Genomic DNA, 16,811 nt, shown 5'->3' with positions numbered 1-16,811 from the left:
CGGCTGTGTGTGTCCGGGAAGCTGCCTCACCCCGGGCTGACACACACTACGGAGTGGGCTTTACCTTTTAGCCTAATGGGCGTTGCACACCTGATCAGAGCCACACCATGAAGGCTGATTAACATTAAAATTCACTTGCTGGGCACAGCAGAAGTAAGCTTTCCAGTCTCCGTCAACAACAGGTTTTCTTGGTGTTATACCGCACTGGAGCAATAATGCCAAACCTCAAATTTATCAAATGCACGCAATTCTGATTTTGAGCTACGGAATAAGAAGCCGCCTTAGCACAGGACACATATCATAGCTGGTGGGGCCTGCAGGACTTCAGGGCCAGTGTTACTTGCGGCGGAGGTCGCCCATGTAGTGCTTCACGCTAGGAAGGTGCTTAAAACCAGGCCTTGACTCCAGCAGCGCAGGACGCATCTAGGAGCCGGTGGGGGCCACAGGACTTCAGGACCCAGCGTTACTCTCGGCCTTCACTCATTTTAGAGTCAGTATCTGTGCACTCTGGAACCGGAGGCCGCCCACCCTGGGGAGGCGGGGTCTGCAGCAGCTAAGCAATAGTCTTAAAGTAATACATAAATAAACAGAGCGTAGTATCCCTGAAGCGGGCACCGCGCTTTGAATTAAAGTTAAAAAAAATGGCCCAGTGTTACTTCGCTAACGGCAGCCACTATTAAAGTGAAAGCACGCATTGCGCGCTCTGTATACAAATAATGCCGCCATTGTCCCGCGAGTGCTGGGGAGGGGGGGCATTGTAAATAAACTAAATAGTGCTCACGCCGTGTAACGAGTGAAGTAAAAGATCCAGTTCTGATGGGTGGTCCCAAAAGGAGACAGGGCGGTAACAAGGCGGGACTAAGAAGCCTGGTATTGAATTGCAAGCCAGCATTTACCATGGACGATGACACCATCCAATGAAAAATATGGGCGGGCTTCCACATCTGTCCCTACTACAATATGCCTTGCAAAGCTGCAACGCTAGGCAAGACCTAAAAACAGTTCAAGAGCGCCTCGCGCTGTGTCCCACGCTGCATGAGTGCCCGGCCGCTGAAGTGTTCTTGTCCGAGGGTCAGCGGTCACCACCCGTCCGCCTCCTGACGGGGTATGTATTGAGGGTGTCTGGTCCTTGTAGTCTCCCAAGGGACCGGCTGTGCTGGAGAAAGTGAATTTACTGGCAGGGTTAAAAACAGTTCAAGCGTGTCTCATGCTGTGTCCCGCACTGCGAGAGTGCCTGCGGGTCAAGGGTCACCACCTGGCTGCCTGCAGGGGGGAGTATGTGGTGAGTGTTGCTGGTCCCAGTAGTTCCCCGGGGCATCTGCTGTGCTTGAGAGAGTGAAGTTGCTGGCAGGGTCAAAAACATTTCAAGCATGTCTTGCACTGCAGAAGTGCCTACCTGCTGACCTGCTCGTGTCTGAGGGTCAGGGGTCACTGCCCAGCAGCCTCCTGGAGTATGCAGTGAGAGTTGCTGGTCCCTGTAGTCCCCCATGTCACCGCTCTGCTGGAGAGAGTGAAGTTGCTGGCAGGGTCAAAAACACTTCAAGCGCGTCTCTAAATTGGTTTGGGGGTTTTATTGTGTTGTCTTTTCAATATATTATTAATGTTTCAGTGCAGCATAAATACTTTACACATTGTCTATAAGTTAAGCCTGACTGCTTTATGTCAAGCTTTCAGAGGCTAAGTGCAGATTTATTTAGTGAGTGCTGTGGTTCATCCTGACAAGGACTGTGTTTATTACTTGAGTGGGCCTCTCATCTCTGTCAACCAATAACCCAATTTCTTATGGTCTGAGTTAGGCTTATTATAGCATCTGCATATTTGACAATTAGTCAGTTTAGTTTGATGGCTATTTTGTACATGGAAGGCAACACATTGTTTGGCAGAGCACTGAATGTAGATGCCTCAAAAATACTTGAATTATTCAGTCAGCCAGTTAATGGACACAGAGAGCATAACTTTTTCATCACAGCATGATGCTGGCACATTAACCTTTACCGATTTACTGAACGTATGAGGCTTTGGGTTAAACATGCATCCTAGATCACAAAGGACTAAAAAAACAAGATTAGTCACGTTTCCTACACCTACCTGCAAGGACTGATTGGACTTGATATGTGGCATGAATGCAACATGGATAATGGTATTCTGTAGCATAACTTCTTCGTTGTGGCATGTTTTCTCAAAGCAAATGTTTGTTTATTTAGAGTTTTTTCAGGTTTCTCACACCACAAATTGTCAGTTCAGCACAGGGAAGGAGGAGATGGCTAGAGACATTGGAAAACATACAAGGGAATAAGATGTAGCTAAGGCGGAAACCACTCAGCCAAAGATAAATGCTGCAAAAGAATAATAATAATTTTCAGATAACAGAAAATTGTCTGGGGTCTAAAGATCCTAAAAGGGAAATAAAATAACGCCCTAATCAGGTTTATCACAAGTGGAGGCCACTTACAGAGCACACTTAGAGCTGTGGACGGATCTAAGGAGTAGAGTCTAAGAGCAAATCAATGCAATTACAGCTTCCTGTGCGTTGTTATGGCAACTAAGGCAGCATTGACGACCTTCAAACTTGACATTTCCATATAGCTAGGCCATGAGTGTAACCAGGGGTGATTGAGCCGACCTCTTCAATGATTCACAGGGGGTCTTGGGCTTTTTAACTGCTTCCCTCTCACACTGTTTTTTTCTGCTTTGTATTCTTGTCTAGTGCTTCTAATGGACCTAAAGTGATGACACTGACAACCCTGCAATATTTGTGTTTTATATTACTGCAGGTATAAGTGGCAAAAACATGCCGTGGCAAGAAAAATATGACTACTAGTATACCTGCTGAGTGCCCTCCAACGTCCCATTATTAGGTAGAAGAAGAATGCCCAATGCAAAGTAAGGGGCCATCTCGTGAGTTTGGGATGTTCCGACAGAACACTATGGGCAATGGAACTGTCAAAGCCCCAAGAGCAGAAGACAGCTGTCCCTCCTCCAGCTCAAGGGACAGTGCATCTGGGGCACTGAAAAAGTTGCAAGAAACTGTCCTCCTTTTGGAAGAGGAGCTGCGACGGAAGTGGGAGGAGCTGCAGGAGAAAGATGAAAGAATCAAGCAACTGGAGAAAGAGCTCCAAGCAAAGGTATCCCAGATTGAAAAGCTGCAAGATGCCATTGGTTACAATAGCAACCCTACGTCCCCAGTCACCAGCCAAGAGAACAAACTGAACAGTGTCCTCAACCAAGTGCCGAATCGATGTGGAGACCACACGCCAGAAGTTCAGAGGCGTTTGAAGGCTAAAGAAGGTGTGTCAGCAGAGCCAACGTCGAGGAAGTTTTACTGCCCTTCCACACAGAATCTCACCTTTGAGTTGGCATCCATCCGCAAAGACTCCAGGTAAGAGGAAATACGTTCTCTTTACCATATGTAGGACTACCGCACATCTTTTTCAATTCATAAATAAGGGAAAATATTATAGGGTGTCTCTCTCAGTCATAGAATTAAAACACTCTAAATGAGAAGTAAGAAAATCCATACCGTTAATCAGTATTGACACAAAATAGATGTTTGGAGCACACAGGAACCACCTGGCCTTCGAGTTACTAGATTAGTTCATTGCGCTGTATTAAAGAGAAGACACCATGATATAATGGCTGCCCACATTAGTGTATTCCCACCATCACAGTGCCTTTAAAGAATGCTCGTTTTTCCAGTGCATGAAACAAAATGTTTGTCAATATTTATCCAAGGTGAAATGCCGAACCTTTCTCTGTCGAGCGTTCCATCTGTTTCTCTATAGAAGTACAATCACTGTCATATTACCCACGATCAGGCAGCTGCCAACGAGAGCCCTAGCATATGTCTCATCTGCGAATATCAAAGGGCCTCAAAGACAGGGATATCTTATACTGCTTTGCTAATTAGGTAATAATTCCTGATGGAAGAGGCCTTTATAAGCAAGCTTCTAATTTGTCTGAAAGTAAAGAAGGCCTGATGCAAACGTGTAATCAAACTAGAGATTGCCTTGTTTTATGCTGTTAATGTCTAATTAGCAGAACCCTTTACTAAAATCTTTTTCAGCAATTTTACTCCTATGTAGTTCTATGAATCTTGAGTTTTTTAAAAACATTTTCATGTAACCAATTTTTTTTTTCAATTTAACTTACTTTATTCGGTTTTCTTGAGCTTACAAAAACCATAAACGTACATATTTTAGACATTTGATTAAAAAGAGGAGATCTTTAAAAATATAAATAAAAACTATTACATTTTTTTACAAAGACAATATAAAAAATACATAAATACATAAAAGATACAATGCTAGGGCTGAGGAGCAATGGACGAAAGCTGATAATCTCTCAAACAGCATAAGGGATGAATGGAGACAGAGATAATCACATCCAGTGTAATGCAACAGCGCTACTCTAAATTTTTTCTATGTCTAATACAGAGCTTCAGAAAATGTGCAATATTTTTGGTAAAACACTCTGCATCCAGAAGTTGTAGGGCAAGGAATGCAGGTCGACATTATCTCATACTTAAGATCTTTCGAATGGGTAATACCCAACTTCTCCTGAATTCCTTGTAAAATTTACAAAACAACACAACGTGCAAGGATGACTGCACGGATACATCATCACAGGGGCAGATTAACAGGGTTTATGTAACCAATAATGCTGTTTTGAGAAAGGGCTTAAAAACCTTACACAAAAATGATGCATTTTTAAATACCATATTGGTAAGAAAAGAGCTTAATTATTGTGGAGACTCTAAAAAGTTCCACACTTCAGTGAAAAACATTAGAAAAAGAAACTGTGATTACATATTAACAGCGTTTACAACAACATTGAAATACTAACAGACATTCCGCATAGATGGAATCTAGAGTTATGGGATCGAAATATAAGCTTTAAAAATTGTGCTACAAGAATATTATAGTAAAAACATTGACAACCAAAAATTGACAAAGTGAAAATGGGTAAGTACAGGACTACTATACGTAACTCCCCAATAACATGAGAAAAATGTTTAGGAAGCCATTACAAGACGCTGAACATTGGTTCCCTATCATGAGCTTAGAAAAAAAATAGTGTAAGGGGGCAGGATAGGGTTACTCTGAACCCCCTAGTCCTCACGGGGGGGGAACACAGAGGGATCCCTTTGGGACCAAAAAAAGAAAGATTCAAAAAATTAGGTCATATAACATGTCATGAGTGATGTGATATGCAAGGATAGATAGATAGATAGAAAGATAGATAGATAAATAGATAGATAGATAGATAGATAGATAGATAGATAGATAGATAGATAGATAGATAGATAGATAGATAGATAGATAGATAGATAGATAGATAGATAGATAGATAGATAGATAGATAGATTGACATATTCACACTCCAAACTCCATTGCAGATGCCGAACTCGAAGTGGGTGCTCCAACTTTGTGAGATTGGAACTCACAATTAACCCTGGGCGGAACACTACACTACGCTCGCGGAGTGTGCGGAGTTGGTGCAACTACGCGCTTTGCAAATTGCATGTAGTACAGTGCAAAAACGCGTAGCGGGCATTTTTTGCTCGCTCGCGGTCCTCAACGTCAAGTTGGTGACTGCGAGCGAGCAAAATCACCATCCCGGAGAAACTTTTTCCTCGTTCGCGATCAGTAACATCAAGTTGGCGATTGCGAGCGTGGTAAACAAACTTTGCAGTGAGATTCTCAACGTGGGGAGGTCAGGTTTCTGATTGCGAGTGGTTGCGTATGCGAGATGAGAAACTACCAGTCCGTGTTGAGAAAGCTGCCGCTCGAGTACAAATCTACTCGAGCGGCAGAAAACGACTGCTTGCACTGTGCAAGATGCCGTTTGCAATGATTGCACAGTGCGGACAAGCATCCTGCACTATGCAATCAGTGCAAACAGCATTTTCCCAACAGCAGTACGCAGTTCGCGTAGCTTGCGGAGTGCGAAGTGCCCTCGCGTAGCTACATGTAGCGATACTACACAAACTACGCCTGGGTTACTCACAATGAAATGTTTGCTCCAAAAGAAATTGTGAATCACTCACGTGGTGAACCGATGGTTTATTAATCGAAACAGACGCGTTTCTGCTAAAATGCCTTCCTCAATGTTTGTTGATTAAAATATGCTGGGGATAGGGGATTTTGAAAGCAACAGGGTGTCGTCCGCAAACATTAACGCGGGAAATTTTTGGGCGACTAGTTTGGGAGAGTCGATGTCGTTAGTGGCAAGAAGATCATCAATAAGCCTGTTACGAAAAAGGGAAAACAGGGATGGGGCAAGCACACAGCCCTGTCTGACGCCTTTCTCAATCGGAAAGGGACCAGTTAACTGGCCTTGCTTGCCAAAACAAACTCTGGCAAAAGTGCCATCATGTAAAATCTTAAATTGATGACATAAATATGTCGGAACCCCCATTGCTAGTAAAATGGACCATAACTGGTTCCGGTCCACCATATCGAATGTGGACTTTAAGTCCACAAACGTAAGGTATAGACTACCCCCTTCCAAGGCCACATGCTTCCAATAAAGGACCTGCAGCCGGAATAGTTGGTCAGTTGTCGCTGCTTTGGCCCTAAATCCCGCCTGAAGTGGAGTCAAAATGTTGTTTTCGTTGGTCCAAGCCTGTAAGCACTGTAAAAGGAGCCTGGCGTAATTTTTTTGGGTCACATCGATAAGGCTTATGGGCCTATAATTAGAAGGTTCAAGCGGGGAGCCCTTCTTATAAATAGGGATTATTTCTGCCCCTAACCAAGTACTTGGGAGTGGTAAGCCCTTCAGTATCGCATTAAATAATGCTAGAAGATATGGAGCCCAAACTATTGGTTCCTCTCTATAAAGATTACCTGGGATCCTATCCAATCCCAGAGCTTTGTTCGATTGGATACTTGAACTAGCCAGTTGTACCTCAGCCATCGTGAATGGTTGGATTGACCACATTGGGTCCGTGGCCAATAGGCTCGGTGGGGGCTCACTTATAAGTGTGAGAGGGAGAGAATAGAGCTCTTTAAAATAGGAAGACCATGCTTCTTCAGAAATGTTTGGGTCGATTGCAGTCCTGCCCTCTGATTTCCCAGTATGGACAAGATTCCAGAACGACCTTGAGTCCTTTGCCACAAGTGCAGATGTAATGGCAGACCAGTGCTCTGCTTCCCATTCGGATTTTGCATTTCTTAGAATTTTCTTGTATGCCTGCCTAGCTTCTTTAACACCCGGTTTATTGCCTTGCTTTAGGGCCAATAATAGTGCGCCTTTCGCGTCCCTACTATATTTACAACAAGGGGTGGTGAGGGACAGAGTCTCTGAATTAAGCAGAATACTCTCACCCAGTCAAGAGATCAGGGCTAGATCCAACACCGTTTTTTAGCTCATTGCACCATCCCAGTTTCAGAACCTGGCTGTATGCAAATTAGTCTGTCCCTGGCCCAGTGCATCATGGGAACAGGGCAGACCAGACTACAAAAGCCAATTCTTACACTGGGAAGGAAACAAGCTTCCGGGGACCGGTTTCTGGCATTACAGCCGTCTTCGGCCCGGCTTGCTTGAATCCTGATGGTGCAATGAGCAAGGGACCCTTCCACGCTTAGGGTGGACAAAAATATTTACAACAAGGGGTGGTGAGGGACAGAGTCTCTGAATTAAGCAGAATACTCTCACCCAGTCAAGAGATCAGGGCTAGATCCAACACCGTTTTTTAGCTCATTGCACCAGTATGGACAAGATTCCAGAACGACCTTGAGTCCTTTGCCACAAGTGCAGATGTAATGGCAGACCAGTGCTCTGCTTCCCATTCGGATTTTGCATTTCTTAGAATTTTCTTGTATGCCTGCCTAGCTTCTGTAACACCCGGTTTATTGCCTTGCTTTAGGGCCAATAATAGTGCGCCTTTCGCGTCCCTACAGCACTTATTAAACCAGGGTTTTCCATCACCGCAAGGTTTCGGCTTGAAGGTACCTGTCTTGTAGAAGGTATCCTTCAATAGTGTGACCATTTCCCTATGTAAACCTGTAAGGTCGCCCTTATAATCGTCCAAAGGATTGATAATACTAGAGTTTACCCTTTCGAGCAAGGGGATTACATTCTGATAAATTTTTGCCATATTATCAGTGGACATCTTCACAGTTGCCCATCGAACTTTCCTCCCACTCTGCACTATTCTCAGGTCACTACTTGGAGAGTAAGCATTGGCGAAATTTGCGAATTCACGTTCCGCGAATTCGTGCGAAAGCGAATTCGCGGTTCGCATAATCCGCGAATTCGTGGATTATTTTTATTTTGCCAGTTCGCGAGGGTTTTTGCCAGTTCGCGAGGGTTTTTTACAAGTTCGGGAACGCGAGCTTACTTGTGTGGTCGCAACGGTCGCGACCATGTTGTTTCCACGTGTCCAGCCTGTTTCCAACCCTGTGGTTCATCGTGGCCACCCTCCGGTTCATCAGTCCCACCCTCTGGTTCATCACTGCCACCCTCTGGTTCCCCAGTGCCACCCTCAGGTTCACCACGCCACCCTCTGGTTCACCACTGCCACCCTCTGGTTCATCACAGCACCCTCTGGTTCATCACAGCAGCCTCTGGTTCACCATTTCCACCTTCTGGTTCATCACTGCCACCCTCTGGTTCATCACTGTCACCCTCTGTTTCACCACTGCCGCCCTCTGGTTCACCACTGCCACCCTCTGGTTCACCACTGCCACCCTCTTGTTCACCACTGCCACCCTCTGGTTCATCACTTCCATCGCCTGGTTCATCACTGCCAAACTCTGGTTCATCACAGAACCCTCTGGTTAATCACAGCACCCTCTGGTTCACCACTGCCACCCTCTGGTTCATCACAGCACCCTCTGGCTATTCAGAGCACCCTCTGGTTCACCACTGCCGCCCTCTGGTTCATCACAGCACCCTCTGGTTCATCACAGCACCCTCTGTTTCACCACTGCCACCCTCTGGTTCACCACTGCCACCCTCTGGTTCACCACTGCCACCCCCTGATTCATCACTACCACCCTCTGGTTCATCACAGCAGCCTCTGGTTAATCACAGCACCCTCTGGTTCACCACTGCCACCCTCTGGTTCATCACTGTCTCCCTCTGGCTCATCGCTGTCACCCTCTGGTTCACCACTGCCACCCTCTGGTTCATCACTGCCACTCTCTGGTTCACCACTGCCACCCTCTGGTTCATCACAGCACCCTCTGGTTCATCACAGCACCCTCTGGTTCACCACTGCCACCCTCTGGTTCATCACAGCATCCTCCGGTTCATCATAGCACCCTCTGGTTCTCCACTGCCACCCTCTGGTTCACCACTGCCACCCTCTGGTTCACCACTGTCACCCTCTGGTTCACCACTGCCACCCTCTGGTCCATCAGTGTCACCCTCTGGTTCACCACTGTCACCCTCTGGTTCATCACTGTCACCCTCTAATTCACCACTGCCACCCTCTGGTTCAGCCCTGCCACCCTCTGGTTCAGCACTGTCAATCTCTGGTTCACCACTGCCACTCTCTGGTTCAGCACTGCCACCCTCTGGTTCATCACAGCACCCTCTGGTTCACCACTGCCACCCTCTGGTTCATCACAGCACCCTCTGGTTCATCACAGCACCCTCTGGTTCACCACTGCCACCCTCTGGTTCATCACATTATCCTCCGGTTCATCATAGCACCCTCTGGTTCTCCACTGCCACCCTCTGGTTCACCACTGCCACCCTCTGGTTCACCACTGTCACCCTCTGGTTCACCACTGCCACCCTCTGGTCCATCAGTGTCACCCTCTGGTTCACCACTGTCACCCTCTGGTTCATCACTGTCACCCTCTTATTCACCACTGCCACCCTCTGGTTGAGCCCTGCCACCCTCTGGTTCATCACTGTCAATCTCTGGTTCACCACTGCCACCCTCTGGTTCACCACTGCCACTCTCTGGTTCAGCACTGCCACCCTCTGGTTCATCACAGCACCCTCTGGTTCACCGCTGCCACCCTCTGGTTCACTCCTGCCACCCTCTGGTTCATCACTGCCACCTTCTAGTTCAGCACTGCCACCCTCTGGTTCATCACAGCACCCTCTGGTTCACCACTGCCACCCTCTGGTTCAGCACTGTCAATCTCTGGTTCACCACTGCCACCCTCTGGTTCACCACTGCCACTCTCTGGTTCAGCACTGCCACCCTCTGGTTCATCACAGCACCCTCTGGTTCACCGCTGCCACCCTCTGGTTCACTCCTGCCACCCTCTGGTTCATCACTGCCACCTTCTAGTTCAGCACTGCCACCCTCTGGTTCATCACAGCACCCTCTGGTTCAGCACTGCCTCCCTCTGGTTCATCACAGCACCCTCTGGTTCACCACTGTTGATTATGCCCTCTGTTAGACTCGTTTTCCCCTTGTTTTTCTGCCCTTCTGCCCTCTGTTAGACTCGTTTTTCCCTTGTTTTTCTGCCCTTCTGCCCCCTGTTAGACTCATTTTTTGTGCCCTTCTGCCCTCTGTTAGACTTATTCCCTTGTTTTTCTGCCCTTCTGCCCTCTGTTAGACTCGTTTTTTGTGCCCTTCTGCCCTCTGTTATTCCCTTGTTTTTGTGCCCTTCTGCCCTCTGTTAGACCCGTTTTTTGTGCCCTTCTGCCCTCTGTTAGACTAGTTTTTATGCCTTTCTGCCCCCTCTTAGACTCGTTTTTTGTGCCCTTCTGCCCTCTGTTAGACTCGTTTTTCCCTTGTTTTTCTGCCCTTCTGTCCTCTGTTAGACTGTTTTTTTGTGCCCTTCTGCCCTCTGTTAGACTCGTTTTTCCCTTGTTTTTCTGCCCTTCTGCCCTTTGTTAGACTGCTTTTTGTGCCTTTCTGCCCTCTGCATCACCACATCATCACTCAGCGCTACCCCAGCATCACTCAGCACCACAACATTATCACACAGCACCACCACATTATCACTCTGCACCACCACAGCACCACTCAGCACCACCACAGCATCACTCAACACCACCACAGCATCACTCAGCACCACCACAGCATCACTCAGCACCACCACAGCACCACTCAGCACAACCACAGCACCACTCAGCGCCACTACAGCATCATTCAGCGCCACCACAGCATCACTCAGTGCCACCACATTATCACTCAGCACCACCACAGCACCACCACAGCACCACCACAGCATCACTCAGCACCACAACAGCATCACTCAGCACCACCACAGCACCAATCAGCACCACCACAGCACCACTCAGCGCCACCACAGCATCACTCAGCACCACCACAGCATCACTCAGCACCACCACATTATCACTCAGCACCACCACAGCACCACTCAGCACCACCACAGCATCACTCAGCGCCACCCCAGCATCAATCTGCGCAACCATTCAACAACAACTGGTTCAAATATGTTCTCTCAATGTTTCAAGCTTTATTACAAATGTCACAAAAAGATGTTAATATTTCACTTCTGTTCTTGGATTTTCGTCACAATAAAATACACTGAACATAATCTTCACAAAAGTTATTTACAAAAGTTTAAGCTATTGCCATTATAAATTAAAATCACTTTTATTTAAGTATCAATTATTTAAAAAAATTAAAAGCCATTGTAATTTGTAATATCAATACATCTAAGTCACGTAAATACAAAACATTTTGCATTACAAATGCTATAGGTGTCACATTTGCGAAAGTTATAACTATTGGCATTGTAAATGACAAAGCTATTAATTTAGCTATTTTCAAAACCAACATATAAATAAAAAAAATTGTCATTTACAAGACCAATAGCTCAAATGTTCCTAATGCGAGACCTATTGCATTGCAAATGCTTGTTTTTATATCTGTCAGTGCTTCCTGTTGAGGTTTAATTTTCGTGACAGGCGCCTCATTGCCTACTTGTAACTATTCTCTCAAGGGTCAGAGCAGGGTCAGAGAATAGTTGCAAGTAGGCAACGAGGCGCCAGGAAGCACTTACAGGCTTACAGCAGCAGGTGCCCAAGTTGAAGTTAATTTCTTTGTAACCCTTTTGTAAAAGGTTACAAAAAATTAGCTTCAACTTTTGCACCTGCTGCTGTAACCCTGTAAGTGCTTGGCTGAAAATTCGTCCTCGCGAGATTCGCGGATCGCGAAATCGTGGAAAATCCGCATATTCCGCAAGCGGAACGAATTTTCAGCCCATGCTTATTGGAGAGATCGTCTTTGCAATATCCTCGATGGACAGTTGAAAGTCCATCTCAATAGTCAACGGATTATGATCGCTTTCAATCCGAGAAGGGACTCTAAAATCCAGGATTTTGGGCCACAAAGCCAGCTGACCATAAAATAATCTATTACAGAAGCATGCCCCATGCCTCTGTAAGTTGACTGGGCTGGAATATCACCCAAAAGTCGCCCATTACAGGCTCTAACAGAGAACGTATAGGTGAGGGAAGTCAACTGGAGAGCGAGAGCTGTCCAGTTTTTCACAGGATAGGCATTAGGGGGGGAAACTGACCAGGTTTCGTTTTCTTCAGTTGTGATTGGAGGGACCCCTTGCAAAGGTTCATAATGACAATTGAAGTCTCCTCCAATCAGTAAGACAACATCACCCCCAAGCGAATGTAATATGGTGGTCAGTTTATCTAGAGTGGTTGAGGTTCCTCCCGGTCGAACTGGCCGTAAATAAATATTAATAAGTGCCAGTTTTGGTGTTTCTTTATGTAACATCAAGATGCACGTCAGATCAGGACTATTTGTTTTTAGCCTTTTCAGTGTGAATCCAAGGTGAATACCCACCCATATGCACAACCCCCCCCCGATGGTCTACCTCTCGGGCCTTTTACTGCAGGTTTCACAAAAGATACATAACCCAATCTATGAGTGGGGTTTACCGCCCACGTTTCCTGGAATAAGCAGATCCCATGTAAGTCTACAAATGTGCACCAATCCGGAATATCTAGATTAGGTACAAGACCTGCTGTATTCCAGGATAAGATTTTATGGGTCCCCTTTACTAATATCTGCCTATTTCCCAAATTTTCCTCCTGTCCAAGCCCAGCGTGTCCACCCGCCCCATGGCCAGCTGTTTGCTGATGTAAGGGTGGGCGGGCAATCTGTTTTTGGACCGAGGGTGTGGGGTTATCAATCACGAGGGAGCACAGGCCATCCCCTGGCTTCCTAGTGGTTCCCTCAAAAGACGTTATTGCTTCAGTGGTAGGGGGGGTCAATTACATGGTTCACCACCCTCGAGTAATCTTCCCTAGTAAACCACAGACCTTCCACCCTTTTATTGTTATCCATTAGAGGCACAGTTAGGGGGCTGGGAGGGATATAGAGTCAATCTACTTGGTCTAGCAAGTTGTATCTATTGTCTACTGGAAATCCCAGCACTTCATCCCTAACCCGTCCACCCCTAGTTCTCTCTACATAATTCCGGGAATCCTCTTGCTGGCACCATAGGTCATGGGTCCTGAAATTAGTAGCACTGAGTACATTAGCCGGTTGGTAAAAATATCCCAGCCTCGCTGTTTTGATGGTTGTATCAGGACTAGTATGATACCTACTACACACATGATCAACTGCCCTGTAATCCCCAAAGTTTATATTTACGCAATCCCCCTCCACATTTTTTGGTTTCCAGCCCACCCACCCCACCCTTCTAACAAACAAAATTTTGATTTGGATAGCTCTTGGCAAGGGTCTGTGGATGTTCAGCAAATGCATCGTTTTGTTCTTAAGTTTCCCGTACGATTCTTGTCTGTCATTCGCCACCTTAGGGACCCTTATAAGGACGGCCACGTACGGAGCACTTTCCGGAGGTAAGTTGATGCGTGGAAGGTCAGTAGAAAAATCATTTCCCCAAGATTGATTTTTAGGTGTTTTTCCTGGAGTTTTGACTTTTACAGGATTGGCGGGCTGCGGGGGCTGGGCCTTTCTCACAGCTGTGGGAACAGTTTTAGGCCCTGGTGTACAAGAGCCTAAATTTGACCCCTGATTAATATTCGCAGGGGGTAGATCACTAAGACTAGTAATTGTCAGCTTTGTCGGCTTTGGCTGGGTCTGGGGAACATTCACCATGGTGACCGAACCTTTAATTTGCATCTGGACAGCTGAAAGTTCCTTTGCAAGGTCTATATTTTTCACTAGTAATTCCTCCATTTTCCCCAGCCTTTTTTTCGATGTGTTTCAGTCTTTGTTCCGTAGGCTGGATGACAGAAGATAAAACCATACATAGTTTTCCCACCAATAAATCTAAATCAAAGGAGCCTGTAGGTGTAGAGTCAGTGCCAACTTTAAGAGGGCTGTCTGAAAGAACCACAGGTGTACTATACTCGGGTTGTTCTACAATTGGTGGTTCCGGTTGGCTGTTATGTTTAGACTGTTTTGGTTTTCTTCCCCGGAGTAGTGCTCCGGCCCTCTTCCTTTTAGGAATTGCACCCTCTTTACATTTTGTGCTATCCAGCAGGTTTTTACTCACTTCTGGATAGTCAGATGTTATATGAGTAGCCCGCCCGCGTAGTGAATGTATTGACCCATCCGCCCGGTCTGGTGTGTTGTTATCAGTGGAATTTAAGAAGCCAGGATACCCTTCATTTGCAGTAGTTTGCACAGGGGGACCTGGTGAACACGCTTGTGCAGCCGGACCCAGAGATGATCTCCTTAGGAAGACTGGATCCTGCGACATACAGCGTTCTGTCATCGCGATTTCACGTTCCAATACCGATGATGCTCTCAGGATAAATTGATCTAATGTCCCAGCTACGTGCCCTGTAGGTGTTGGTTTCATGCCCCTTCTAGCTGCCATATTGGACGGAAAAATAGAGCAAATTATAGATAGTACTCAGAGTTCCAACTAAACGTAAGAGGGTTGGCCCAGTCCGGTCTCCTTCGGTCTGTGACGGGCTTGGACAGGCCTGCCCTTTGCCCGCGCGCGTCCAGCGTAGCGGGATCTGCAGGCATTATAATAGCAGGTTGACGTGTGGGGGAGGAGCGCTGTGTTGGCAAGAGCGGAGACTCCTATGCTTGGGAGTCCCGCGTCGTCCCCCTCTTCCTCCTCGAATTATGGCTCCAAGTGCTGGCGAGAGTCCTGGTAAGGCAGGGAAAGCAAGTCCCCCACTGTGAGCGGCTCCCGCGAAGCGGGGGCCGCGAGCGGTTTTAACTCTGCCTGAGGGTGGGGGAGGAGCGCTGTGTTGGCAAGAGCAGAGACTCCTGGGCTTGGGAGTCCCGCGTCGTCCCCCTCTTCCTCCTCGAATTATGGCTCCAAGTGCTGGCGAGAGTCCTGGTAAGGCAGGGAAAGCAATATATACATATATATATATATATATTTCTTACTGCTCCAGGTTTCACCTCGTCCGCGAACTCGCGTGTGGGTGCTTTCCGCGGGTGGTGTGCCCGCATCAAAATTGTAGCTCCTTTCCTCACGCAGATTCCATACGCATAAAGAAAAGCACTCTCAGGGGCGAGTCCAAGATTTTATTTCAAGACTCACGGTGACCAGACGCGTTTCGGCAGTCGCCTTTGTCAATGGTGCACCATCGAGAAAGGCGACTGCCGAAACGCGTCTGGTCACCGTGAGTCAGTGATTGTATGCGTGACTGTATGGATAACTGTATACTTGTAATAGTGATTTTATAATACACTAAGTATAATTTACTATCTATATGAATACATAAAGTGGTGTTTGTATAAGTGTATAGCTAAGTAAATATAAGTATGATCCATTGTTTGCATAAGTGAATAGGATGACTTTATAAGTGAATAGGATGTGTGCTGGTGTGTAATGTCGATATAGGTGTATAAGTATATTTGATAGTGTTCTATTGATCATTGACTGCATGTATGAGTGAATCTGTAGCTAAGTGATTAGATGTGTGTATAGATCTAGGAATCACTGAGTGGGTTTTTAGAAACTTGTATTGGTGTATCAATGGATTCAAATATGGTAATCTGTATTTTACAGTGAGTGATGAAAGGTTATACTAGTGTATGATGAGGTGTATCGCCACGTGGATGATGTCATCAGTTACACCTGATAACAGTAACACTTCAGAGGGGTGGTCGACGTACATACTATTTTGCATCACAACAGAACAGATCCAGGTTGGAAAAAATGGTTAATCTGGCCCACAGACACAAACACCTGTCAAGATAGATTCCTGAATAAAACACGGGGTGCACATTCACTAGGCCAGATCCAAGATATGTTCAGAGACAGCATCCAGGAATAGTAACAACATACAGTGTAGGGACACTGTGCCTTGAGTGGCTACACAAATCTACACTAAAGAAAGTGAAACAACACTTATATTTACTTAAAGAGGGCACTGATGTGAGGGACTTCTTACAAGGACCTATTAAACCGCGTCATAAATGTTTTATATATGCCGGTATCTTTGCATTGTATAATGAAGCATGGAAGATTATGCAAGCAGAGACTGCAGAACAAATACGAGAAATTAATAGTATTAATTTAGAGAAATCTCTCTCTGTAGTTGACAATGGGTTAACAACTCTGTCGTCCAGGATATATTCTTTGGACAGCATAGTATCCTCTGCCATAGACATAATGGAACAGGACTTGGTCATGTTGCAACATGGTAAGTCGCAACTACGTTCTATAATGCTATTAGGCTGGACGTTACAAAACCTTCATTCAGGCTATGTGCCTTGGCGTTTAATCAACACCACGTCACTGTTTTCAGAATTCAATCTTACTGGTAAACAGATCAAACTGGCACAGAGGGCAGCAGACTATACGGTGCTGAGAATTGAAAAACTGGAAAGATTGCCATTAGCTGTTGATAAAAGACCAGCAACACAATGGGTAATACACGGTACAATCACTCTGCCGGTTACAATTTCCCAT

At 46.1% G+C, this 16,811-nt stretch overlaps 1 protein-coding gene across 2 annotated transcripts in view; it reads left to right on the top strand.

The window, feature by feature from the left end:
- The first annotated feature begins 2,876 nt into the window (after positions 1-2,876).
- LOC144753369 (cGMP-dependent protein kinase 2-like) overlaps positions 2,877-16,811 on the top strand; it is a 1,794,633-nt gene continuing 1,780,698 nt past the window's right edge. The window contains exon 1 of one of the 2 annotated variants that reach the window (XM_078641085.1): positions 2,877-3,379. In XM_078641085.1, the coding sequence (XP_078497211.1) occupies positions 2,877-3,379 (503 nt within the window). The remainder of the gene's footprint in view (positions 3,380-16,811) is intronic. The other variant, XM_078641086.1, reaches the window with a different exon arrangement.

Source organism: Lissotriton helveticus, chromosome 5_1 (genome assembly GCF_964261635.1).
Source record: "Lissotriton helveticus chromosome 5_1, aLisHel1.1, whole genome shotgun sequence".
Lineage (NCBI taxonomy): Eukaryota > Metazoa > Chordata > Amphibia > Caudata > Salamandridae > Lissotriton > Lissotriton helveticus.
This window is presented reverse-complemented; position numbering and strand designations above follow the sequence as displayed.